The 25450-nt window shown below is 37.7% G+C and overlaps 2 protein-coding genes and 1 long non-coding RNA gene across 16 annotated transcripts in view; 1 reads left to right on the top strand and 2 right to left on the bottom strand.

The window, feature by feature from the left end:
• The window catches only part of USH1C (USH1 protein network component harmonin), a 49450-nt gene that overhangs the window by 3619 nt on the left and 20381 nt on the right, over positions 1 to 25450 (bottom strand). For all 5 annotated transcript variants that reach the window (XM_064425361.1, XM_064425358.1, XM_064425362.1 and 2 more), the window contains 8 exons: positions 24747 to 24889; positions 24052 to 24117; positions 21415 to 21539; positions 19887 to 19963; positions 2395 to 2436; positions 2030 to 2083; positions 1807 to 1906; positions 343 to 452 (listed from right to left, as the gene is read on the bottom strand). In XM_064425361.1, coding sequence (XP_064281431.1) covers positions 343 to 452; positions 1807 to 1906; positions 2030 to 2083; positions 2395 to 2436; positions 19887 to 19963; positions 21415 to 21539; positions 24052 to 24117; positions 24747 to 24889 — 717 coding nt within the window. The remainder of the gene's footprint in view (positions 1 to 342; positions 453 to 1806; positions 1907 to 2029; positions 2084 to 2394; positions 2437 to 19886; positions 19964 to 21414; positions 21540 to 24051; positions 24118 to 24746; positions 24890 to 25450) is intronic.
• LOC135303484 (uncharacterized) overlaps positions 1 to 25450 on the top strand; it is a 49812-nt gene that overhangs the window by 12348 nt on the left and 12014 nt on the right. For 2 of the 10 annotated variants that reach the window (XR_010364948.1, XR_010364958.1), the window contains 2 exons: positions 1207 to 1336; positions 2513 to 4568. The exons of 5 other annotated variants lie outside the window; for them this stretch is intronic. This is a non-coding gene — a long non-coding RNA (uncharacterized LOC135303484). Of the gene's footprint in view, positions 1 to 1206; positions 1337 to 2512; positions 4569 to 8603; positions 9454 to 11759; positions 13086 to 14917; positions 15713 to 25450 lie in introns of those variants that run through there. 3 more of the 10 variants (XR_010364949.1, XR_010364951.1, XR_010364957.1) reach the window with 3 other exon arrangements.
• LOC135303483 (harmonin-like) lies at positions 13216 to 19811 on the bottom strand. Its single transcript, XM_064425366.1, has 3 exons — positions 16254 to 19811; positions 15772 to 15888; positions 13216 to 13751 (listed from the first exon to the last, which is right to left on the bottom strand). Exons 1-3 carry the CDS (start codon positions 16338 to 16340, stop codon positions 13347 to 13349), a joined length of 609 nt encoding a protein of 202 aa, XP_064281436.1. The 5' UTR covers positions 16341 to 19811; the 3' UTR covers positions 13216 to 13346.

Raw genomic sequence — 25450 nt, 5'->3', positions numbered from 1 at the left:
TATTATCAGAAAATTCCAATCAGCTTGCAAATAATTTTCAATATCCAAGAGTGATGCTACATGTAAATGTACTATAAACACTCCGAAGGTAATGTGTTTAAATATCAATCTTGACATGTGGCTAAATGCCATGAAATTTCCCAATAAATTACACGCATGGTTTTTAGAGATGCTACATACCAGCATCTTCTGCAGATTTTAGCTTACTTTGGGAGTACCTGATGTACCTACTACTTCTGATGTTTGCAACCTTGTTTGTGTTGACATGACAAAGTCATGATAGAGAAGGAGCTCTCATATAAGCTCTGTAGGTAGAATGAAGTAGTATTCCAGGTTACTTACCCCACCCATGTTCCAAGCTTTTGCTAGAGTTGCCTGTGCTTCTGCCAGCTTTCTGTCAATTAATATCTTGCCATTTACAGCCAGTATTTCATCCCCTTTCACTATGCCTCCTGGGGAAAAGACAAATGTGTCAAATACACGTAAGCAAAACAAAATGCTAGGAGCCTTTTCTGTGCCATATTTTGCAGTAATGACTACAATGAAAAGTGTTCTCACTGGATATGAAGGTCTGCACTAAAAATGGTAGGAAGCTTGCTACAGGCAAACACAAAAGGATTTTTAAGCATGGCAGAGACAAACTAATCTCTTATTGATCATGACCAGTAAGAAATTAGTTCAATGTGATTTTCTACAGTTTGCCTGTTTGGGTAATCCAGCTATACAGCTTAAAAACTGTGAGTGAGTGTAGAATGTTACTACTATGCCCCATCCCCTGGGGAAGTGTTCAAGGCCAGGTTGGATGGGGCTTTTGGGCAACCTGGTCTAGGGTAGGGTGTTCCAGCCCATGTCAGGGGCTTGAAATGAGATGATCTGTAAGGTCTCTTCCAACACAAAAAATTCCATTATTCTATAAAAATGGCAAAAGTAATTAAATTCCTGAAGGAATAAAGTGACATTTCTCAAGGGTTTGCATGATGGTCATTTCTTTGCAAGTGTATGTGCAGTGTTTGCTCCTTAGAACTTATTTTGACTTGCTGGTCTGGAATGAAGCACAACCAATTAACTGAAACTGGATTTGAAGAGGATGGTAAGAGGACAGCCTTAGTTATGAGAGATCCTAAAAAGAGTGAAGGGCTGAAAAAGAGCGCTGAGGATATCAAATAACTGAAATGTTTTCACAGCAATGTTTTCACTTGAACGTAGGTGCAGGCTGGGACAAGGACAGCAGACAGTGTAAGGGAATATTGCCCTCTCTGCTGACCTGGTCATCACAAGAGTTCTCAAGGAAAGGATGGTAGATACTTCCCACCAGATGCAAAGCCCAGATGTGTTGGTGAGCATGTTTTTGTGCCTTCAAGAGCTAAGCTTCAGTGGCCCTGGCCATTAGTTGGGTTTTAGGAGTTGGGTTTTAGTTGGGTTTTTAACAGCCAGCTGCTTACTAGACAAATTACTATGTAAAGTAACATAAAGAACAAAACAAAGCAGTGTAGTGTAGCTATTGTCAGGTAATTGCTTTGCATGTGGAAGTATTACAAATGTCATTGCTTGGAAATTGTGAAATAATGGAGAACACATTCTTTGACTAAAGAATATAACAGAGAATCAGGTGTTGGTTTTTATAAATTTTACATAATTATTAATTTAAGCAACACATGTGGGCTGCCCTTAAACTTGAGACAGAACTTGGGTCCTTGGGCAATCTAAGTGAGCCTTTCAGTACCAGGCTATGAAGTCAGCCAACCATTCTCAGCCAGTGTAAGGAAACACTTTTCAGCAGCATTCAAATTCCCCATTGCTGCTCACCATGTTTGTCTGCAGCACCGTCCTCGTAGATGGCAGACACAACTATTTTTCCAATTGGAGAATCAATTCCTCCCTCGACTGCAAGGTCCAGTGATCCTTCCTATGAAAAGAACAGTTCTAGTTCAGAAAAATCTGTTAATTTTTGCCATTAACAGGAGCTTAATCTTTCCTTCTTCCCAGTACATAAACCTTTTAAATATCAATCAACCAACACAATAATTACCTTTTTTATTCGTAATAGCCGTACATCTTTTCCTATAATCTGGTCTGGGGTAAACTGTGAAAAGATATAACAATTAATCATTTCCACTTTGAAAACACAAAACAATTAGGCTGATCTATGTAATTTCTGGGGGAAAAGGGACCTTTCTCCCCTCTAAAATAGTGTAAGAGGGAGATCAGAACACCACATCACCTTTTCCTCTAAGAATACTCCTGTTCAACATGACCAGAAAAGACAAATACACAAGACCCAGAAAAGCAACAAGCAAGAATCTTACCTACTCCCAGCCCTCAAAATTAAGGATTTGGCTTTTTTCAAAAGTATTTCATATTAAACAATGAGTCATGTTTAAATTATCTCCTTACCATTGAATATGGATCAAAATCTTCCACATACTTCTGGAAGCCCTGAGAATAAAATGATATTTAATTGCAAAACCAGCAACTCACACACTTAACATACAAATTCTGTCTTATTTATTAGTGAGAGTACATGTAATTCTGTAAGCTATGAAAGAAGACAGAAATTGAAGAAAACCCAGAGAGACAGCAAAGAGTCCATCCTGACAGTCAGAAGACATTTCAATACCTCGTGACAGATCAATAATTTGAGTTGGTCATATAATGGAGCATTTCTGAGGAAGCATTTACCACCTGTCAGCTCCATAGCTCCTCTCTACACCTGACAGAACAAAAACAAATCCTGAAAGCACCATAGGCAGATATGTTCTGCCACACTGTTTGGAGCAACATTTCTTGGGATTATCAACATGTTGGATTGTAACAGGTAGAAATGACAGGCTCCAATTCACCTGTCAACAACACTACCCCCCACTGTCTGGGTTTTAGGATTCCTTTTCAGCCCCCTTCTCTCCCTCTTGATGTAGAGTTTTCAGGGAGTTGGCTCCATACCACAAGCAAATGCAGGACAACAATTTGTTAGACAATTTTCAGGACAACAATATGATTTTTGTTTTCATATGGTTCTGTGGAGGACATAAAAGTTTTTTCAGGGTATGTCTGAAATGCAGAAGACGATACCACAGTTAGGCACAGCAAGATTTTTAAGCTTTGAGAGGACCCACAAAGCGTAGTGCTTAACCCCTCTCAGACCAAGACTGCAGGGAAAAGCAGGAGTTACCTTTTCTGCAAGATGGGAGTTCCTGCACCAGCAGTCAGGAGTCAGTGGTGTTTGAGTGCAGTTTCTGAAGGAGGATTAGTAGCTACTGGGTGAGACCGTATGGCCAGTGCTGGGGATTTATGAAAGCTCTGCACCTATTCAGCATGCTAAAATAAGGACTTCAGAACTTAACAAAATCTTTACTGAGGCACCTAGCTCCCACTCTTGTGGCCTCAAGCTGCAGTAATCTGGTGACAGGGGAACACAGAACCACACAACCCTTTGCAGACACAGCAGGCAAGCCAATACCTTACACGGACCAGTGGTTCAGTGCATGATCAAGCTTGATATATTCATTATTGCCTCTTTTCTACTGCATCTATTTGACAACAAAGACTATTCCACTGTCAGAGTCACCTAAGCATTTTTCCACTTGTAAATCAAACACACAGCTTAAGATTCCTGTGGTGTATTTCAGGGCTGCCTGTTAAATAGCAAAGTTGCAGCAGAAAATACAAATGCCTCCTCTGATATACTCTTTATCACCTCCTTTGGTTGCCTAATTTTGATGTGACTATGAACCTTCTGGGTTCTGATCTCAGCCACAACAGAACTGCCTTACATGAAGTTTGTTACATTTGCATTATATTTGTTAACCAGATAAATGGGAATTTCATCACAGACATCAGCAAAGGCAGAATTTCATCCTGGGGGAAAAGCTTAAATCAATCATTCATTATTTCACTAAGTGTGTTAATATTATGAACCATTTAACTAAAACCATAAGACAAACATGTTACAATGAAAGCTACCTAAACAATTAATACTTTGAATAATTGAATTAGTACTGCCTTTTGGAATCATGACTCAAGTAGATATCTATGGGTTTGGAGCAACTAATTTAGAGAAAAGAACTCCAATCTCAGCCAAGTCACTAAGTCATTATGTAATCTAAAGGGAGTCAGTGAACTCTTTGTCCCAGGTTGTCCTCATGAAAAACAGATGTTGCCCTTGAAGGAAGCTTCCCTGGGAAAATAATCTTTAAACAGGAAAAAAACAAAAAAACTCCACAAAAGCAAACACACACACACAAAAATATCACCAAAAAACCAATCTGCAAGCAAAAGTCATAGAAACATAGAATATCCTGGGTTGGAAGGAACCCACAAGGATCACCAAGTCCAACTCCTGGCCTGCACAAAGTGACACCATGCACCTGAGGGCACTGTCCAAACATTTCTTGAGCTGTCAGGCTGGTGCCTCTTGGAGCCTCTTCCAGTGCCCAACCACCCTGCGGGTGAAAAACCATTTCCAAATATTCAACCTAAACTGTTCTCCCCTTGGGTTCATGTCACTATGTATCAGAGATATAATCTGGATCCAATAATGTACAAATATTGCTAAGACAGAAAGAAGACATTACTGAACTGTAATAAATCTTCCCTGAAATGGACACCACAAATTCACTCCATATCCAAGCAGGGATGAATGAACCAAGGAACAGTAAGTGGAAAGCACAGTCCTAAGCCTACCCTCCCGCCACTCAGGACGTTTCAGGTGAAAGAGTTAAGAGCATTCAAATACCTTCTTGACTTACAAAATGTTCAGAGGACTGATCATAATTTTAAAAAGGAACACTAAAATAATTGATTGCACTGAAGCAACTCTGTCTGGACTTCCAGGTGAAAGCTGAAGTTGCTATTTAAAGAAAAAATAACCTCCAAAACACAAGCACTTATACTAATGATACTGCTTCACTGGTTTCTAACAACAATAGTCAAGAGCAATTGAGACCAGAAATAACAACAACAAACCACAAACAAACAAACAAACAAACCCCAAGCAACAACAACAACAAATAACTGAAAGGGAAACTCACGATCAGAAATAACAAACTTTTCAACAAACCACCTCTTTTGAGAACACAATTGTTACGTATTCAGAGCATACTGGCATTTACTGGCAAATAATCTCAAAGCTGGATCTTTTTCAGTCAGTTATCCCTTCTAGATATAGACTGAAACTGCTTAAAAGAAGAAAAAGTTATTAATCTTAATGTTTTACTGCTCAAAATCTGACACTGTGAGCTCAGTACTGCGTGCCAACTTTTCAGGTAATGTCAATGCATCTAACTTAGCTTGCACTACCAAAGGGGTTTTGTACAGAAACTGGCACATTTTACAGCAGTGAAGTTTAGCATAAAGTTCACTTCTTCAAGGAGCCATCTATTGAATCACCAGCTAACCAAAGATGAAGAGACAAAAACTTCATCATTATGACAGGAAAGCAACAAAAGTAAAAAAGCAGCAGGAAAATCCTACACAATACAGGAAGGCTGAATGAACAAGGCTTTCCACCATCAGTTCCTCTAATTTCCTAGCAGTAACTATATTATGATGACAGCTCTATGTCAGTCTGATAAAGTATTTTATCACTGAAAGCACTGCAGCTGGACACTAAAAGAAACAAGGAAATCTTCAGAATATCAGTATCAGATCAGTTATTAGTGTTCAACTATCTTAAAGGTTGCACTTAACCATATAGGGAATTACAGATGGTTCAGCCTGAAGGGTTTATTCTCATTCTTCTGCCTAGCCTTGTTGGAGCCACAGGCACACACTTTAAGCTTAGAAAGATTAGCAGTTTTCATGCACGAGGGCTGTCTTGCATCTTCTGTTTTAGAAACTGAGCAACAGAACTAGAAAGGAAAGTTTTAAATCTATGATCAGTCAAACAAGAAATACCACACAAAGTACGGAAAATGTTATTTTACTTGTTTTTTGTTAGATCTAAATGATGAATTGTAAACCACCATCCTTTTAAACATCTCTTGTGGCTGCAAAAGAAAGAAAATTGCCAAACCAGGTGTTAACTTTTTGCTGTAAATAAGCATCACCTACTCATAAATTACCTTACTGCTTATTTTGCTCTCCTAGGGACTGAATCATACTTGGACTTGTTAGGGCTTGTTCCCTGTATAATTTCAAAATGAGAGAACACACAGAGTGAAATAGTACTGAATGTAAAGTGGAAAGAATTCTAGAGAAATTACACAAATAATGCACATTTCCATACCACAAGATTTCTTAAAAATATTTTCCATGACTGTTTTTACAACTCAGTTCTACAAAACAGTGCTTGGGTCTCTCATCCATTAGAAAAAAAAAAAAAATTAAAAAACCCCTAATCTTAAACATGGACAAAATGGTAGACAATGATTTCCAAAGTATTGAAAAGTCATGGTAAAAATATGTTTATGCATTTAAGGTTTTCTTTCCTTCCAAGGATTTCCTATACTGAAGAGGTGAATTCTATTATTAAATTGATTTAATTTTATCGTGTTTGGCTTCAAGGTCTTAAATTTCATATTCATTCTGTTTTTCTGTCACTTCCGCTATTCTGACAAAATGGTATGCAGTAGTTTGTAATAATTTAAAATACAGAATATCTTCTTAGTCTACAAAAATTTTCAAAAATGAGATGGGCTAACCCCCATGTTATTATTATACAAAACACTACTGACAGTTCCCCAGCCTCTGCTGAAAACAAATGTAGCAAATCAGACAACATATTCGAGTTTTCTGAAATAAGAAAAAACTTTCTACGGACCAAACTCTAGCATCTACCTTTTCAAATTCAGTTTGCTTTGAAACCAATTACTATATACCAGTTTTACTAATATTCCTCTCAGTGTCCTACAGTCCTACCATTACTTGGAAAAAATATATTCCCGAGTTAATAAAATGTGATTTATGTTTAATTAATACAAACTGGAAGTTTTTGTCTTGGAGGACTTGTGGGCAAGTTTGGAAAGATTTTCCACAAATCTCTTTAGAACCGCTCTAAAAAAATACATATATATATTTTCAACAGAGATTGTTTTGGTATGGCTATAAACAATACTAACTGAAATTTCCAGTCCTCCCCCATCTTGCCACAAGGTATCTAAGCACCTGTCTTTACTTCATTTCTGCAGAACTAGGCTTCAAATCTTGCAAATTGGAGGAAAACTTAAATATCTTTTCTTTTCAGAAAATCTTCATCCAGCTGCAAACAAATAAGGGAGGAAAAATCTTTTATAGCCAGAGCCTTGTAACTCACACAACAGGATGTTTTTGATAGATGGGAGAACAGAGACTTAGGTTCATGGTGGTTTTGCATCCATGACAATCTCACCACTAAATCATAACAGTCCCCTCCTGTTCTCTGAGCCACAATTTAATTGGCTTTGCCATGAGTGCATTCCAGTTCACTCTAGTACAAGCTCACCCTGATTTTGACTCAGAGCAGCCTTCAGCATTCAAGGCCACATTTCCCTATTTATAAGTGAAAAAAATTTCGTTTTCATCAACTGTTAAAAGACCTGGTAATTCTGACCTAAATTTGATTAATAAAATTACTTAAGTCACAACAGAGATTATCTGGTCCAGCTACCTTCCAGGAAACAGGAGACTTTTACCCATTCTTGCATGCCTATTTTATTCTTAAGCACGCACTTTTTTCATCTTACTAGCCAGTTGACTGAACATAGGCCAACTGGATTAGCTGCTTGAATCAAATAAATCCATCAATCTCAGTTTCTTGAGCTTGGTACTCAGGAAAGTTCAAGTCAGGTAAAAACAAGGCAGAAAAAGTGGTGTGCATTATGTCAAATTAAGACACAAAAGCTGGAGTTCCATAAGGTGTGTGAAATCTAGGAAGATGGGAAACCAGACAGCAAATGGTGTGTTGTCTTTGGTCATACTCTCTTCCACTAGGAGAAGTGGAACTGGTCCTGTATCTGAACAATGAACTTCAACACACAGCCACAAACCCACACATAGCAACCAGTCAAACCCCTCTCCCCTTTTGCATGAGCTCTAATTATAATTCTTACAGAACTCTGGAGACAGGCAGGCACTGTCTTGTTTGGTTTGTCTTACACTGGCCTTTTGTTTTTTTATCTAATAGGGGTAATCTCCCTCTTCAGTATCCATGCTGGTTTTACTTCACGTACCACTTGTGGCTTCATTGCAGTGAGGATGAATAAATACCCTTCACTGCATTAAGTCATCAATGGAAGTATGAGGTATAAGGTCTACCAAAGCAATTTATAGACTGATCTTTCTCTCAAAATCCTACCAGAATATTGCTCCCAAGGAAATTTTGATCTTCCAACTAATATAAGGCAGTTTGGGAAGGAAGATGATTGAATCTGAAAGATTTTAGCAGACTTGTGATTTGGAAAATGTGCATGCATGCATAACAAATCATAAGACATTTCCCATGGAGGTGGATCTTGTTGCCAGTTTTTTAAAATAATTGTATGTAGTCAGCCTTTTAAAATTTGTACCAAGACTGTTTGATCACACATAAAGGTATTATTCATTTTGCAAATTAGTTCACATATATACACTTTTTCAAGAGCTAAATGATACTAATTGCAGATTATGACTTTGTTCATTCCTGCCCAAAGGGACTTCATGTTGCTTGGAGATGTTAAATTACTGAACACAATCAAAATGAGAGCTCCAACTGAAGGAAACATCTCCACTGGAGGGATCTGAAATTATTTTTAGCTCATGTACTTGCCTTTTTTTAACCAACTTATTAAAACTGCTTCCTATTACCATTCAATTCATTTATAATGTAGAAGCTTCAAGATGACTCTGGCTCTGTGTGAAAAGTGGTTTCTAAGTATCACTTAAATTTGTTCCAAGTGTAACAGGGGAAAATAAAGAAGCAAGAGTATCTAAATTATTAAAGCAAAAAATGACAAAGTAATCCATCATGTTTTAATGAAACACAGCTAGGAATATTGTGCACATAACTTACTGCCAGAAATAGCTTTTAATTAAATAAATACAACACAAATTTGATGGGTTTTCTATCACTTACTATCTTACAAATGCATATATGCACGTACCAACACACTTGCATGCAACAAACACAGAACTCTGATACAAACAGCTTAAGTCATGATGACCCTCAAGAATAAACACTACCGACTAGTTCACCAGCTATTTTAGGTGAATTTCAAGGACTGTCAGCTGGGAGTTATCACCTGTCTGAGCAATAATTCTCCTTTGTTTTTGCTCAGTACGCCTTGGCTCACTTTTCTCATAAACTATGATTCCCAAGGATGCTACACGGTTGGTCCTAAAATGTTTAGCCTCTGACTTTCCCCTTCACTTGCATTTGAAACAGAAATGGAAAAGAAATAAGAAAAAGAAGCTGATTGTGAGTGGATTTTGCAGTAACTCTGACTAGTATTTTAGAGTCTGATATAATGACACACTTTTTTCCCCTCTGGAAATTAAAAGATATATTTAAATTTTATATATATATATATATATATATATATATATATATAATCAGTTATATAAGGAGGCATATATCTTTCAAGTATGTTCATGACTGTTTACAAAGGAAAAAGGTCATTGAATTATTTTTTATTATTTCATTTCTGATGAATTCAGAATTTATAAAAATAAAACCCAGCATCTGAATAAATGAGAAATAAGATGTACAAATTCTAGGTCTTTACACTGCTCTGGAATTATGCACCTCTACAAAAACTGTTATTAACAGTGGCTTTTCCACCTTGGAAAAATAATGGAAAAATACTGTTTTGTACTTACCATTAGTGAATGCTTGAAAATATACAGGAATTTTAGTTAGCAAGAAATGGGACAAAGATTGATTCTTTGAGGACATCTCAAAGAACAATATCAAAACCAAACCCCCACAGTACTGGAGCACTCAGAAAAAGGATATTAAAAGGCTTACCAGGGCCTCTGATTTGATTGTTGGCCTGACCACGAAGTTTGGGTCAGGATGCAGCATAACTGGTTTAGAGACTATTGGTACCCCTGGATGACGCTGGGTAGGTGGACTTGGAGCAAGTTGCTATGGAGTTAATTTAAGAAAATTACAGTTTACAACCTAATTGTGCGAATCCATCATTTTACCAACACTCCTCAGTTCAAGTGGTTTATCATAATGAGTTTAACGACACTAATAGAAAACAGAGCTGACAGAATTATTTTAACTAAGGCTTACAAAGTCAACAAACCAAAACACAATTTCTCTTATATCCAAGTAGTAGCTTTTCACCTAAATTCTGGCTTCACCAGCAAGATTATGGAAAAATCCCAGCCCTGCTTTTGGCATTTTTCCTGTAAAGGCAACAAACTGAATGAGAAGTTAGAGGAAAAAAACCAAAACTCCTAAGGTTGAGTGTAAGAACACAGTGAACCCAAAATAAGATGTTAACTAATCCATGGCTAAATAAATCTTTTAAGATGAAATTCAGCAGGGCTGCAGAAAACAGCTTTCCATAAGGAATTTCAAGTCAAATTATCTTGATTTAACAGCAAGGATTTATTAGGTTAATTCCCTGCCCTTGAGTCCACAAAGTAGAGATACCCAGAGACATCTGAGAACTCATTATTCAGCATGTCCTAGTCCAATCCTACACTTCTCACTCAGCCAAAACTCCCACTGACATCAAGCACAGTTTTATTCAAGAAAAGAGTTCAAAACTGAGCCCTGTGGGTTCAGTTTCTGACTTAGGCCCAGCAACTCTTGGGACACTTTTCTCAATGTTTCTCATAGGAAATGTGATGTATTCCAGAGATCATTCTTATGGTACAAGCTGTAACCTCTGAAATTATTTATCTGCGTCCAACAAATGGGTTAAGGCACTTTTTGGATTTGGTTTTTTTGTTTGTTATTTTTTGTGCATGTGCATGTGTTTTTTCCCTTGTGGGCTTATTTCCCCCATCCTTTCCTTTCTTAAATAATTTTTTTTAAAAGTTTGAATCAGATATTTTAAAGTCCCTGTGGATATCACTCAACTAATGCTGTTCCACTCTGCAAAATACATTGGATCATTAAACACTGAACTTACATGCATCAGAATCAACAGATTCACAGATACCAATGTGTTAAACTGCACTGGAACTGGAATTTTTCTTCTGGAGTTGCACAATTTAGCAACAGATTTTTCTAGAGTGCAGAATGGATGTCTGATCATTCTGGCTCAAAATCAGTGCAAAGATACCAAACAAATGGTGGTTCTGAGATGAAATTTGCATATTAGCACCCATTATATTTAAAAGGTAGTTTGAACCTAGCAATTTTTGCTTTGATGGAAGAACAAAGCACATGTGCTGTGACATACAGACATTTGCAACATGCAGGTATTGACTGCATTTTGCTAAACTCTTGAAATGCAAAATCCTTGGACCATTAGGAGTCACTCCCACCACTTGTGCTTTCAGCACAGCAATGTATCCACACAGATCATTCCATGTGATGAATTTTAAATAAATTATCTCTGCAGAGTGAAACCCCTGGCAATTCCTTGTCATTAGCACTACATGGGAAGTTCATGAAACCACAGCCATGATAAACAGCTTGTGACATACCAGCGGGTTGCTTGACACAGGGGACGCTTTGCCAACGTGGGAGGTGTTTCTTACAACCTAAACAGCAACACACTTAGTACTGGGTTCATATAAAGTGTAAAGCTAATAATAATTTTTTTCAGAAACAGACAATTTATACCAGATATTTTAACAGCTAGTTCTCAAGACTGTCTCTGACAGGATTTTATTCCTTTTGTCAGGTTTTGTTCAAGCTGAATTGGAAATTAATTTATCTGAGTTAAAACCAACAATGGAGCAATGTGGAGAAGATTTACCAGCTTGAGTAACATTAAATGAACTTATGGGACAACTACAGTTGTCTTTTTGGATTTAGCAGGCATTACACAAGATCTTTAATCCACAGCCACGCAAATGCACTGCTTTTGCTTATCTGTGGGCTTAAAAACTGACTTTGTAAAAGGTAGCAAGAATAAATTGTCAAGCTTTGGATTTTTTTTCCATTTCTGAAACGACATGAAATATATTGAATTATCTGTTTATAAACAAAGCAGCTTTGGCTCAATTAATTTTACTAAGAGCCTAGTTATTTCCTCATATACAGTAATTACATTCAGTGAAAACTGACATTAATTTCAAAGACTAGGTTATTTATTGTATATTATTGTTACCTAACATATTTTTCTTAATTATTAATTTATTTTTAACACAGCTAGCAGTGACAAACTGCCAGAAACATATATTAGATTATATTGATTTAGGGTCAGATAAGTATGGCAATTCCTATATTACTCCTTCTGTCTCTATCCTCTTTAGAAGAGTGTATTTCTCCTCTCAACACAGGTATTTTGTACACTTGTGTCGTTTCACATCATTTTTATTTTGCAAATAACTTGGGAAACCTGTTATCCATAAGAGCACATGATATTTCCATTTCAGTAGATCTAGCACATTCTTGGCACTCAAAATGTATGAACCACATAGATCAAACACTATCAGAGGTCCACATAAGTTTACAAGACATTCACGGGTCACATTGGGGCAATTATTCACAGAAAGAGAATCTGCCAGTTTCCACCAAAAAGGAATAAATTTGCATATCCTTCCCCACCTAAGGAAATTCATGCAAATACAGAGACTCTTTAGCAAACATGCAAAACCCCCAAAACCCAACAGTGCAGTCAGTCAACCCATGCAGAAAACTGTGTAGGAAAGAAGTGACCATATGGGATCCTCTTCTGCTGCTTGAAACAAGTAAGCAGCTTTTGCCAAAGGAACAAGTACATGACTCTCTCTACAGTGCTTAGCAAAGGGAATTATGATGAGTCAGCTGCCATTTCTTTCCTAAAGCGAGATTTGGCACAGGATTACTTTTATTTGATCCTCTTTTGAACTCAGATTGCAATGAGAAAGTCAATATTTTCTCAAAGTGCAAAAAGTCAAACCAAGTTATCAGCTCTTGCTTTTTTGTTTTACATAGTTTTGACCTTTTAAAAGTTTGACCTTCTGACTTTAAGCCAATCTTCTTTGTCCACTCTTCTCACCTAATAAAGCAATTTGATGACACATTTCAAGCACTTCTACAAGTCATTTTCACTGCAGAGATACTTTTCTCAAATTTAACAATGAAATAATCTGCTACCTGTGATTGCTTTTAAAAAAAAAGTCTTTAATCACTCAAGTCCAAATAATCTTTTTCTTTTAACTGATACATTCTGCTTAGTACATCTGCAGGTAATAGGGTTACAAGGTATGCAACCAGGAGAGCAAACTCCTCCTGATTTACATTTAAAAAATGTTAAAATAAAACTACTTCTGGCCTGCATTCACTATTGAAAAAAATGAAGAATCCACCCCATTCCCTCTTTTAACATTGCCAGAGGCAGAAGGTTAGGTCCAGTGGACAAAGTTGGTGATGGATCAGGGCAGGGAAGCACGCAGGGGAATGATAAAGGAGCATGCATCCAAACAGATCCCGAGGTCACCTGGGAAGCTGGTGTTACCAACAGGGCTGGACCTCGTGGAGCATTTGAGGCAGGAGATGGCTGAGCTGGTGGTGCTGGGGTAACACTGGGGGGAGGCGGTGGCGGCGGAGGCGGCGGCGCGCGCTGTTTGGGTTTGTCAACTTCATCTAAGTTGATGTCATCGAGATCCGTGGTGTGCAGCTGCAGGCCCCCGGCAAAGCGCCGCATCGAGGTGGCAGAGGGAGGGGCAGAAGGACGCCCACTCACAGGCTATGGGTGACAGAGCAGAAACTGCCTCAACACTTCCAAAGAATGGGCAGCCCTAGAACACCACTCAGCCCAACTGCTCCTCCACAGGAAGGTCTTTGCTTCTCCCACACAGAATATACACAAATGTTTTCATCTCTGAAAGCCTGACCAAAAGCACTCCTTGGGATTCCAGTTTGAAAAGAAAAATGGGAGTGGTGTGACAGCAGCTACTGGGGTAAGGGGGTGGACAAAATAAACTCCACAAAACCCCAGTGGCATGAAGCATGAAGTTTTCAGTTTCCTCCTTCCTTACGAGGAAGAAGCAAGAATTACTCCTCACAAAGGTGATTATTTGAAGGAAAATAATCAAAGACAGGCCTTGAGATTCTATGCTGTTAAAAAAGGGAAAGGGGTTAAAGTTGTGTAAACATAACCACACATGAGTACAAGAAAGGAAACTAAGCTTGACCAGCTATGAAAACAAAAATTTAATGTGCTATTAAATTCAGAACCTCAAGGGGCTTGAGATAATTTATGTTAATCCACAAGGGGCTTGAAATTTTATAATTTATATTAATCCACACCAGATCTATTGGGGTACTAAACTTCAGAATGCAATGAGCAGCTCATCCAAAAAAATAAGGATGACTGGGAGGTTAGAGTCTACATATGCTTAACATTTCTTTTATCAGTGATCCAGCTGAAGTATCTGAGAAAATTCAGTCATTTTACTATTTTGTAGACTCAGCTGAGGAAACCTTACATTGATAAGCTGTCTGACAGAGACATTCATCTTACTCTAACATGGCAACATGTCCCTCAATTGGATAACACTTTTCACATTCTTATCTAACATGCTCACCTCTTTGTGTTGAAAAATTGCTATTTGTTTGGCAGAGGACATCTTGACTGCTCTTGTTCCCAAGAAACAGCTCCAACCTGTAGCACCTGAATACCTTTCAGCTGCATTATTTACTCCTCAGGAGCATTCAGGTTTTGTGTTTTATATGTTTTAACTGCTTGGGTAGGTTTGTAGAAAAATCGTAGTCAAGCAATTATATATAACGTAATGGAAAAATTGATGGAACAAACACAACAGAGTGTGGGTCTTAAATCCAGACCCTTAAATTCAGGTTGAGCTCTGAAAATACAACAGTGTTTGTAATTTTCCTTCTTACTTTACAAAGGGGGACAAAGTTCTAGCAGAACACAGGCTGCCAAGTTTGGATAGTGAGAGAAAACCTCTGCATAATCATTCCACTAAAGACCTGCACTGAAAAACCACATGGATCTGAGCCTAGGGCCATGAGGAACAAAAGATCAGCTGCTTTTTTCAGAGCTGCTCCAGCTGACCTGAAGGAAAATCATGCAAGAGCATTCCCCAAGGACCCTTTTGTGGTTGCAGTTTCTCGGGGATCCCATGGGAGCTCAGTAGATTGCAGCATTCCTCTTGGAAGTGGCTTTCCTTGGAAGACAGCCAGAGCAACGGGATGGTGGGAAAGCCTCACTGCACATCTAGAACCATCAGGCTCCAAAGAACAATCACTTTCTGCAGCTCCCCTGATTAAAGGGGACTACTTAAAGCACAAGCCCAAACCCTAGTCCTTGTGAGTTTCGTATCTTTTTGTAATTTTCTTATCCTGTTCCTTTATTTCACACAATACAACAAAGCTTCCAAGAGCTCATCATCAATGATCTTGTATTCACATGATACTAATAAATATAGCTGGATCTAGCTTTTGTTACTGGCAGCATGTCCCACCTAGCCCAAATATTTCATAAAATTGTTAATTTAGTGGTGATAATAGAGTTATATAGGACAATATACAATCAGTTCATTAAAATAATGTTTAAATTGTCATGAACTGTAGGAAAAACAAATTCTATAGATTGTAAGTCATCAATTATTGACTTTTTCCCCTGTCTCTGAGAAAGGACTGGGGGGGGAAAGACAAAGACAGATTTTTTTCACCTGTTGCTTTTAGGAGACAATTTCATTTATGTAGAGATCATGCAATATATGGAAAAGCTAGAATTTTACCTCAGGAGACTCATTCTCCACAGAGGAGATCTGTTCTAATCGTGTTTGACAAAGTCTTTCCACCCAGTGCTGCACCTTTTCTGATTCTTCCAGGTCTTCTCGTTCTGTCTCAGATACCTTGACCGTAACATTGGTGCATTAGAAAAGGTTATAGGTATGGTCATAAGACAAATATATTTCAAAAGTATGAAATGCCACCTAAGATAGTTTTTAAAATAATAATGATAATTTTAAGGATTCCCTATTTTGCTGTTTTTCAGTAAATTCATCACTACACATGGACACAACTGCAGAGATACCCTTGTTTAAGCAAAAGCTGAGCAGAAATAAGAAAATGTGGCAACAGCATTTTGCAGTAAAACAGTTTTTAAAATTTCATTATCTTTGAAATAATTAAACAAATGTCTTGCTATAATAATTCCACTAAAAATCCATCTAATTTTCTTTCAATATAGCTTTGCACTTGATAAATCACAACATACCTCTTGCACAAGACGATTTATTTTCAATTGTTTTTCTTTCTCCAGCATTCCTTCTTTCTCCTTGGCAAGTTTTTGCTCAAACTCCATTTCCTTTTTATTCTTCTTCTGTTCACAAAAACTATCACTTTTTGACTTCTTTCTTTCTTTCCCCTTCTGGGAAGGTTTTGTGACAAAAATTTTTACATCACTAAAACCACGACAAACTTTGATCTTGTTACATGAGTGTCTGCCTTGAAAAATTAATTACAGTCTATGCAGGTATGGAGATGGTTTTTTAAAAGAAAATCCAAAGTTCACTTACACAGAAATTTGCAGGAAAGTAAACTTTGGAGGGCTTGTGCCCCCCTAACATAAGCTGGATGAGATAAGAGAATTCAACTTTTTTGTTCCTCTGCAAAGTTACAACTTTAGGGCACACAGGCCCATTACAAAAGTGCATATTCAAACAGTTCTGGTTGGGTCTTGATTTTCCATCTCTCTGTTTTGGCATTTATGTATAAATATATGAATGATTACTTTCAGGTGACAGATGCTCATGTATAGGTAGATGTGCATAGTCCATGCATACAACAGCTTCATGCATATGCCCTAGAATAAGCATTGCATCCCCTAATAAAACTGAAATAAGGAATTACAAAGGAAAGGTTTAGATCAGTGCAGAAAGTGAGTTGCTTCCAAGAAGGAACAGTGCATCACAAAGACCATGCAGCTCCTACAAACGCTGAGTAAAATCTGCTCAGATGAGTTAAATAATACAGCACAAAGTGACTCTAAAATTTTGGATGTAGGATACAAACAAGGGGAAAAGCTACATAGTCTTTTGGAAGCCTCTGTTTCCGTTGTCTTCAAAACACACACTGCTCCTTATTTCTTCCTTAGTGATGTCACATTTTCTGCTACCCTTTCACATTTGCACAGGTAGGACTTGGTTCATTTTGCAAATGCCATGTTCTCCTTTTATTTATGAAAAGTAAAACAGAGGAGCAGGTGGGCACTTATTGACAATTACTTCCCCAGCCAGAAAGGGTGTGCTTCAGGTTTGATTTTCTGCTTTGCCATCATCATCAGCTATTGACTTTTCTTGCTTTGAATTCCCAAAACCACCACGAACTGCTTCACATTAAATTGCATTATTTGTCTTCCTTTCACTTTTTGCACGTTAATATTGATAACAAAGCCTTGGAGAACAGACATTTTCCCTGGCAGCTACAGAAGCCAATTCCCCCAGTCAAGCAGTTAACTGAACTTTGTACTGCTGAGTTCAGTGGGATATGGTCTATTGCTTCATGGTTACGTGGTGGTGGTGTTTTAGGGAGGGGAGCAGGGGGAAAAGGAGCCCCAAAAACATTGGAGATAAAGCTTAACTAAAAAAATCTAGATTTTCACACTTATGTTTTAACATAAGCCTAATTCTGTGGTCTGTTTTATTCAGGGCTAATTAGTTTTCACCTTAACAACAATTGCCAGTATCATCCTCTTAAAAATTCAAAGATACATTTAATACTGTCTGCTAGTTTAACATTAGGCAGGTCAAGTTGCTAGGTATCAACATTTGAAGAACCACCAAATTCAAAGGCACTCTAGGCAGTACAAAAGCCAAAGTCTTCTAGAACATGAACATATATCTGACTGTCTTAGCTGAACTCACAGCATTCAGATACAACAGGATGATTCATCCTTTCCTACAATTTTCCCCATGGATTCAGTTTACTTCCTATTATAGACATTTTTAGTACAGAGTGAAATTTTGGTTTTGAAACAAACAAAAAATCATTAGCAATAGGGAGTAGGATAAAAATTCATCACTGCCAAAAGCAAATGATTAAAAATAAAACTTTTCAAGTTTCCAGTGTGCACAGTATGGTAAAGTTCAACAGGAATTGTGTTAAGATCATTAGTATATGAAGAGGTATTTGGGCATTCTCTGAACTACAGTTGTCAGCAGCAACACAAAATTTACCCTCTTTGTGTGAAGAGTTTCCACAGTATACATCTATAATTTTCAGATAAAAATCCTAACTGCCCTGGCTTTCACACAGGTTACAGATCCATGATGATTTAGCACTAGCAGTACAAAAAGCTATTGGAATGCACCATCTTCTCCTAATCTCTTTTAAGGGGAACAGGTATATCCTGGGCACACAGAAGGTCAAAGCAATAGTCCTAAACAGTGACACAAATACTTCATCTGTCAGAAACAATCCTGACCTCCTCCGAATCCTTGAGTTCTTGCCAGATACACACACCAAATCTTCATGACACTTTTATCACAGTTAGTTACCAAAAACCCACCCACTAAAGCACACAACACAACAGCAATCCCCCTATAACATGGCTAATATACATAAATTGCAAGAAATAAAGAGAAGGAAGCAACAGCAAGTATGAAATATTATTCGAAACTCTCATAAATTGAAATTGCAATACTTCAGCAGTATTCTGTACAGAAGTATTCTATCAGCTTAAAGATTGTTAACTTTTTTTTTTTTTTTTTACTGCTATGTATATGCCTAAAAGCCTTTTGCCTGCAGCACTCCTCTTACAGGGAGATTTGCAAAGCTATAATCAGATAATTTTTGTCTCTACTGTTTTTATATACACGATTGGAGAACATGAGGACATGCACTGCCCACCTGTAATGAAAACCTGCCAAGTATTGTTATACAATTCCCTCTGCCCATGGCAGAACCCAGAGCCTGAAGGACCAAGTCCTAGACACATGCATCCCAAAGGCATCTTAATTTGTACACACACTAAAATAAGGAACATTTGACTATAAAGAATGTTTACTAATAACAGAGAAGAAGAAAAATGAGGAATTCCAATTCAAACACACACAGCAAACAAATTCACATTTCAAACTTTGTACCTTACGAATTGTGGGAAATTTCCCTTCATACCGATAAAACCATCCAAAAGCTACAAAAGGTAAAGGAAAAATTGTTTTTCTTCAAAAAAGGACAGGCTCATACTTAGACCAATCAACGCTGATATGTGTAACTGATTAAAATTTATTTGAAGGCGCAACACCAGAGGTTTGGTATTACTTACAAGTTCTTGGCTAAATTATTGATAAATGGTTCTAGAACATGTAGTCATAGGCATCCCTTATTTTAATGATACATATTTTATGCCAAACAAAGAAAATGCAACAAGTAATCTTCATACAGCACCACACAGGCATTGCATTGCTAAGATTTCTATGGTCACAGCCCTACTTTAGAGTAGTTTTAGCAAGCCTTGTGAAAATTAAACTCATTCAAGCTTGTGGCATAACATGGCTTTTGAGGAGACATGAAAAGCTCCATTTCCCAGGACAAAATATTTCAAGCCAAGTGCATAAGTATTATAACATATATCACATATATCACAAGTAAAAACATACAAAAGAATGTATAATCATAACATTATATAAGAAACACTTTTCTGTAGAGTTGTTAGATTTCATATCAAGATTATCTTTAGATGCAGTGACAGCAGCAGTGTCAAAATCTTTCATAATTTACTAAAGGACCATGTATATTGCCCTAGGAAAACTAAATGGTCAGCTGAATGTCAGGACTGATTGTCAGGAGGAGGTGAGACACAGGAAGAATCTGAATCAGGATAGGAAGTTAGAGCTGAGTGGCAAACCTGTTTGTCCTGCTTCACGTTCACTTCATCCATGTCATCTGTTTCAAGTGGGTCATGTGCAACTCCCTTTAAATCTTCTAGAGAAACAAAGGAGGAAAGGGGTGAGGGGACAGAAGTGACAGTAACTGGGGGTTCCCATGAAATGAAAAAGAAAGCAGTAATGTGTGACTAGAAGTTTCCATGAAACAAAAAAACATAGTTAGTGATGGGAAGTTTTTCTAAAGAATTGTTAATAAAAAAAAGGCCCTACTTAATCTCCAACCTCCTCCAGTCCTGAAGAGCTGTTAGAATCTACATGTGGACAACTGGTCTGCTCTGTAGTGAAGGGAAGCCTGAGGAGTTTGGTGGCTGTTCCTGTAACAGAACCATCAGCAGACTTCCCCAAAGTCACAAACAAAAATAATACAATATAACAAAATAATACCAGGTTAGGAATCAGCCCAGGTCTCCTATAAATTATGCAACAAGAGCTTTCCACATTTTTCTTTTGCAATACAATTTTAGTACACTCTCCACATGCAATTTGCAGCTTCCAATTTAGCTTCTTAACTGCCAGCTAAGCTCCAACTCTCTTAGTTCCCTTTGGAAAGTAATTCAGAAATCCAGCAGCATCCTGGGCTGCATCAAGAGCAGCATGGGCAGCAGGGCAAGGGAGGGAGTTCTGCCTCTCTGCTCTGCTTCCATGAGACCCCTCCTGGAGTGCTACATCCAGCTCTGGGGCTCCTAATATAAGATGGATGTAGATGTGTTGGAATGGGTCCAGCAGAGGGTCATGAAGATGATCAGAGGGCTGGAGCACCTCTGCTATGAGGAAAGGCTGAGGGAGTTAAGGCTTCAGCCGGGAGAAGAGAAGGCTGTTGGAAGACCTTAGATCAGTTTTTCTGTACCTAAAAGGGGCCATCAGAAAACTGGAAAGTAACTTTTTAAAAGGGCATGTAGTGACAGGACACAGGAGAATGGCTTTAAACTACAAGTGGATAGATTTATATTAGATACTAGGAAGAAATTCTTTACTGTGAGGCACTGGAACAGATTTCCCAGGGTAGGTGGTGGATGTCCTGTGCCTGGCAGCATTCAAGGCCAGGTTGGATGGGGCTCTGAGCAACCTGGTCTAGTGGAAGGTGTCCCTACCCATGGCAGGGGGGTGGAACAAGGTGATCTTTAAGATCCATTCCAAGTCAAACTGTGATATGGTTGACAGGTAAACACTGAACAGAAACAACATGCAAAACAATGCACCAAATTCCCAAGGTTGATGCTTGATACCATTTCTTACTAAACCTTACTATTTTTATTTTTCCTGCTGCTGATTGTTGAAAACAATGACTATTTGAATGGATGTAGATTTTGCAAGATAGGTACCTGTTAAGTAAAAGTCATTTAATAGATTTATCATATGTCTCCAGCCTTCTGAAAATAATCAATTCATAGCTAGCTTAATTTGGAGACAAACTAGTGGTATATTCCATAGAACTCAGTGATGTGTCTGAGACAAATAGGAGGCGGCAATTTGACATCAATTACTTACTTTTGTGTTTGGAACGAGGGGCAGAGTGTACTTCTGCAGTTACAGTTTTTAGAGACTTGGGTGGTTCTTTAGGACCCCAGTCTTCTTCCCACTCCTTTTTAAATTTCTCTTCCTCTGCTGTTATCCTAGAGGAAACAAATGCAGTTAGACATTCTGAGTACAAACCAGCATATATTCATTACCATTATAATTTTCCAGCATATCTGGTTTTTTCTCCTGAATGTAAAACATAACAAACTGCATCTTCTTCATAACTGAATTCCTTTCATCAATTTGTTTCACTTACTAAGCTACTAAGATAATTTGCAAAGTACAGCATAAGATATTCTTATTTAATATTTAGAATTCTGAGTCCTATTATATAAACACCTGCACAGATACTAAGCCAAGAGTGACTCACTATAGTACTGACACTCATCTTAAAGGAAATAAAAAAAAATCTCCCATTTAGCAATTTTTCATTTTTATGATGGGAATTACTTACTAGAAAAACTGAAACACTGAGGGACAGAATATCTATCATACACCTAAATCAGGTGTCACAATGGCAAATTATACCTAAAAAATATGTGACTCCTCTATCTTGAAATCTATTTTGATGATTGCCTCCTAAACACATAGTTCTAGGTTGCCATAAAAAGTGAGTCTTCCCCAAAAGAGAGAAATACTGTTGAAATGGAAACCATATTAAATTCTGCATTCTAGGAAAAAAAGGGAAAACAAAAAGAGAGGAGAGAGGAATAGACAGGTACGGATAAAGAATGTGGGTGGTGCAGAGAGTGTCACAACTCAGGAAAACAGCATGCAACAGAAGTAAATTACCTAGTATGGAACCTTGATCAGAGAAAAAAAGATGTTTCAAACAAAAATTCAGCAAATACTAACTATGTCACAGCAGAAGTGCTGAATAACCTAACAATATGCAGCTTCATATATGTTGTCTTAAATGATCCAAGATCTATTCTTGACTATACCTTGCCTTGAACTGATAATGTGGTGCCAAAATTTACCAGGTCTTAGATATATATGATGCTATTTATATTTGGATTATCTTTTGCATCTCTAAATTAGCTAAAGTAAATTGAAAAAATATTTACATGGAGTCAAAACACTCTTAAATCTGTAGCTGAGCTCACTATTTAAATTTAGAGGCATTGTCAGGGAACAATGGACAAAATTTTTTTTCATTTAATTTTAGTTTTAAAAAGTTGGAGTTACAATGTAACATGCAGTACATAGTTAGGGACATTTGCCATTTAGGCACATACGAAATATTTTCAAACGTAAGATACCAAAAAAGGGCACAGTGACTTTATACAAGGAACTCCTGCAGAAAGGATTCTTAAAAGAAGGCAAGGCATGATACTCACAAACAATTAATACAGAAAAATATTGTATTTTAGCCTGCCACACCTGCTCATTAAATCTCAGCTTTAGATTTCATCTAGGTTCCTCTACTACCATTCTCCCTCTTCCTCACCCAGGAGATTGAAACCAAGTTAACAGTTTGGATTGTGATATGGAAAAGCTTAAAAATGTCTGAGCAACACTTAAAAATTATACAAGGAAGTATAAAGCTGTGCTAGACTTTACAATGTGCAGCCCTCAGGGCATGAGAGCCCTCCCTGAGTGAGCAAAGATGCTCTTAGTGCAGAACAACACAGCAGACATCCAACATCCATTATAAGAGACAGGCAATCTAGATTTGGAGAACAGAACCATCCTTCACCTGTGATGGTCTACTTTTATAGCAGCTTTTGGCTATTGCAGGAATTTCTATATAGGCCACAAATAAAGAACAGGATGTTACCAACTCCCTGGGATCCGAAAAGGGAAATGCATAACAATTCATCCATGTGCTGTTGTAGAGCCCCCAGCAGGACTGCCAGAAGATTTTTCTCTTGTGACAGCTGGGGAATATATTTTTATGCACCTTACAAATTCAGAAATCCCTGCTCTTTTTCTATCGGAAAATTTTAGCTAATACAGAGATATGAAAAGAGACTTAAATGAATTAAATTAATTAAAACCCCTTAATATGGCAAAGGGGCAAATCCAAAGACTTGAGGCTCAGTTCTAGCCCTAAAAGGCTGAATCAAAACAGATATTATTCTGCAATTTGCATTTTCATGCAATTTCTTGGCATCATTTAGAAGTGAAGTGAATTACTGTGATAACAACTGGTTAATTTCAAACTTCCAAATGTAAAAGAATGCCGAAGTTAAAAATATATGATCTGTTTCTTAGCAGTACTGCTTTTTTTTCTCTTAGAATTAAATGTAGTGTTTCAGTGATAACAGAGTAAACAAGTTCTGGGACATAGAATTTTCTTAAGTTTCTCTATATATTAATAATACCTTTAAAATAAGTGCTCAATTTCAACTTCACACTGAATTTATTATTGCCTCATGTTTATTTATAATCCTAATGTTTACAGATGCTGATTTTCAGATCAGTTTCCTATTCTTTAACTGTGGTGTACTTACTGATATGTACTGGATCCTACCTTAAGCTAAATGGAAATACTACACAATTTTATTTGAAAGCAATATGCAGAATGTTTTCAGCCAGATCTCATCTAATACACAAGGAACCCTTTTCCAGGTGGCACATTGCCTGTGGAAGGTTTTTACTCACTGCTCTATTTCTCTGCGATATCTCTCTTCTTCCTCTGCAGCCTTCTGGGAAATCTCCAGCTTTCTTCTATAATAAGTGGAATTAGGACAACATGATAAAAATAGTATTTTCTGAGAAAAAACCTTAGCAAAGTGTGTCAGCATATAGTTAGTTAAAGTTAAAAACAGTAAATACATTTGTATTGGGGGAAAATGCCCTGTTTTAAAAGTCATCTTTAAGATACCAAAGTATGGTTTCCTAGGAACCTTGAGGACATTCCTGACCATCTGGATAACAAGGGCATATAATCTACTTAATTCTTTAAATTAAGTCTTCTGAGGCAAGACTATAGCGTGGTTTTGTATGAGTATAGAGTTTTGAACTGTCCAGCTAAAAATAAAGCATGAGTGAATAGCATCAGGAAAATTATGAATATCACACTGAATCATGGGTTATGACAGTCAGGAAGCAGAGTGACCCTTCTGCTCAAGATGGCTTTCAATACTATCAGCTCTGAAAACCCAGAATATCAAGAGCATCATAGGACAAACATTTTATGAACAGAGACTCTGCAAAAGCAAAACAAAGTTAATCTAAGTTGAGAATCTTCTCATTTCTGTGAGAAATATCACAGAACTAATTATGTGCTCCTGTTTTCCATGCCCTGTCCAAACCCAAGCTAAATTTTTTCAGGCTGTCCTATAGAGAGTTCTCACAATCTCTCTTTCTCTTGCTGCTCTTTGATGATTTTGTTGGTCTCCAGTGCAAGCCGCTTCTGATGCATTAACTCCTGGCGTTCCTGCTCACGGAGACGTGCTTCTCTTTGCCTTTCTTCTTCAGTCATGAACAGCTCCTTGCCCTGCAATCAGAACCACCACCCCATCAGTTGGGAAAATATCTAATGAATGCAGTTCTTCTAGGAGATAATTCAAACCCAATTACATAGCAGCACATCTGTGGATGCTGACAGTGTGGTCAGAGAGAAAGTCAGATAAACTTTCCCAGGCGTTACTCTGGGGGAGCTTGAGAAAGTTTATCTGACTTTCTCTCTGACCAGACTGTCAGCATCCACAGCACACCTGCCATTTCCTCACACTGCTGTTCCTGAGGAACACACCCTGGAAGATCCTCAAAGACCTGACTGCTTACTTCAAGGAGCTATTCTAGTTTCAGCCTCTCAGTTACTATGTACCAAACAACTCAAGCAAGGTTTGCAACTACTGAAGTCAACAACAATACCACAGTGGTCACACCAAATACATGCTCAGTGTGTCATCCAGAAAAAAATTCACATTATACTTTCTCGAAATCTCACTGAGCAATGAAATGCCAGAGAACAGAACACTGAATGATTCCCAATGTGAAGACAACTACACAGTTACTGTGTTTTCATGCTCTTACGCCTGGCTGCTGCAGAAAC

Source organism: Passer domesticus, chromosome 6, assembly GCF_036417665.1.
Source record: "Passer domesticus isolate bPasDom1 chromosome 6, bPasDom1.hap1, whole genome shotgun sequence".
Lineage (NCBI taxonomy): Eukaryota > Metazoa > Chordata > Aves > Passeriformes > Passeridae > Passer > Passer domesticus.
Note: the sequence above shows the minus strand (reverse complement) of the source record. Positions and strands in the feature narration are given on the sequence as shown.

Coding starts and splice junctions, on each gene's coding strand:
- LOC135303483 (XM_064425366.1), bottom strand. CDS start 16,340: ATGGAGTTTGAGCAAAAACTTGCCAAGGAGAAAGAAGGAATGCTGGAG. Junction 15,889..16,253: donor TAAATCGTCTTGTGCAAGAG/GTATGTTGTGAT, acceptor GTTACGGTCAAG/GTATCTGAGACAGAACGAGA. Junction 13,752..15,771: donor TGGAGAATGAGTCTCCTGAG/GTAAAATTCTAG, acceptor TGTCACCCATAG/CCTGTGAGTGGGCGTCCTTC.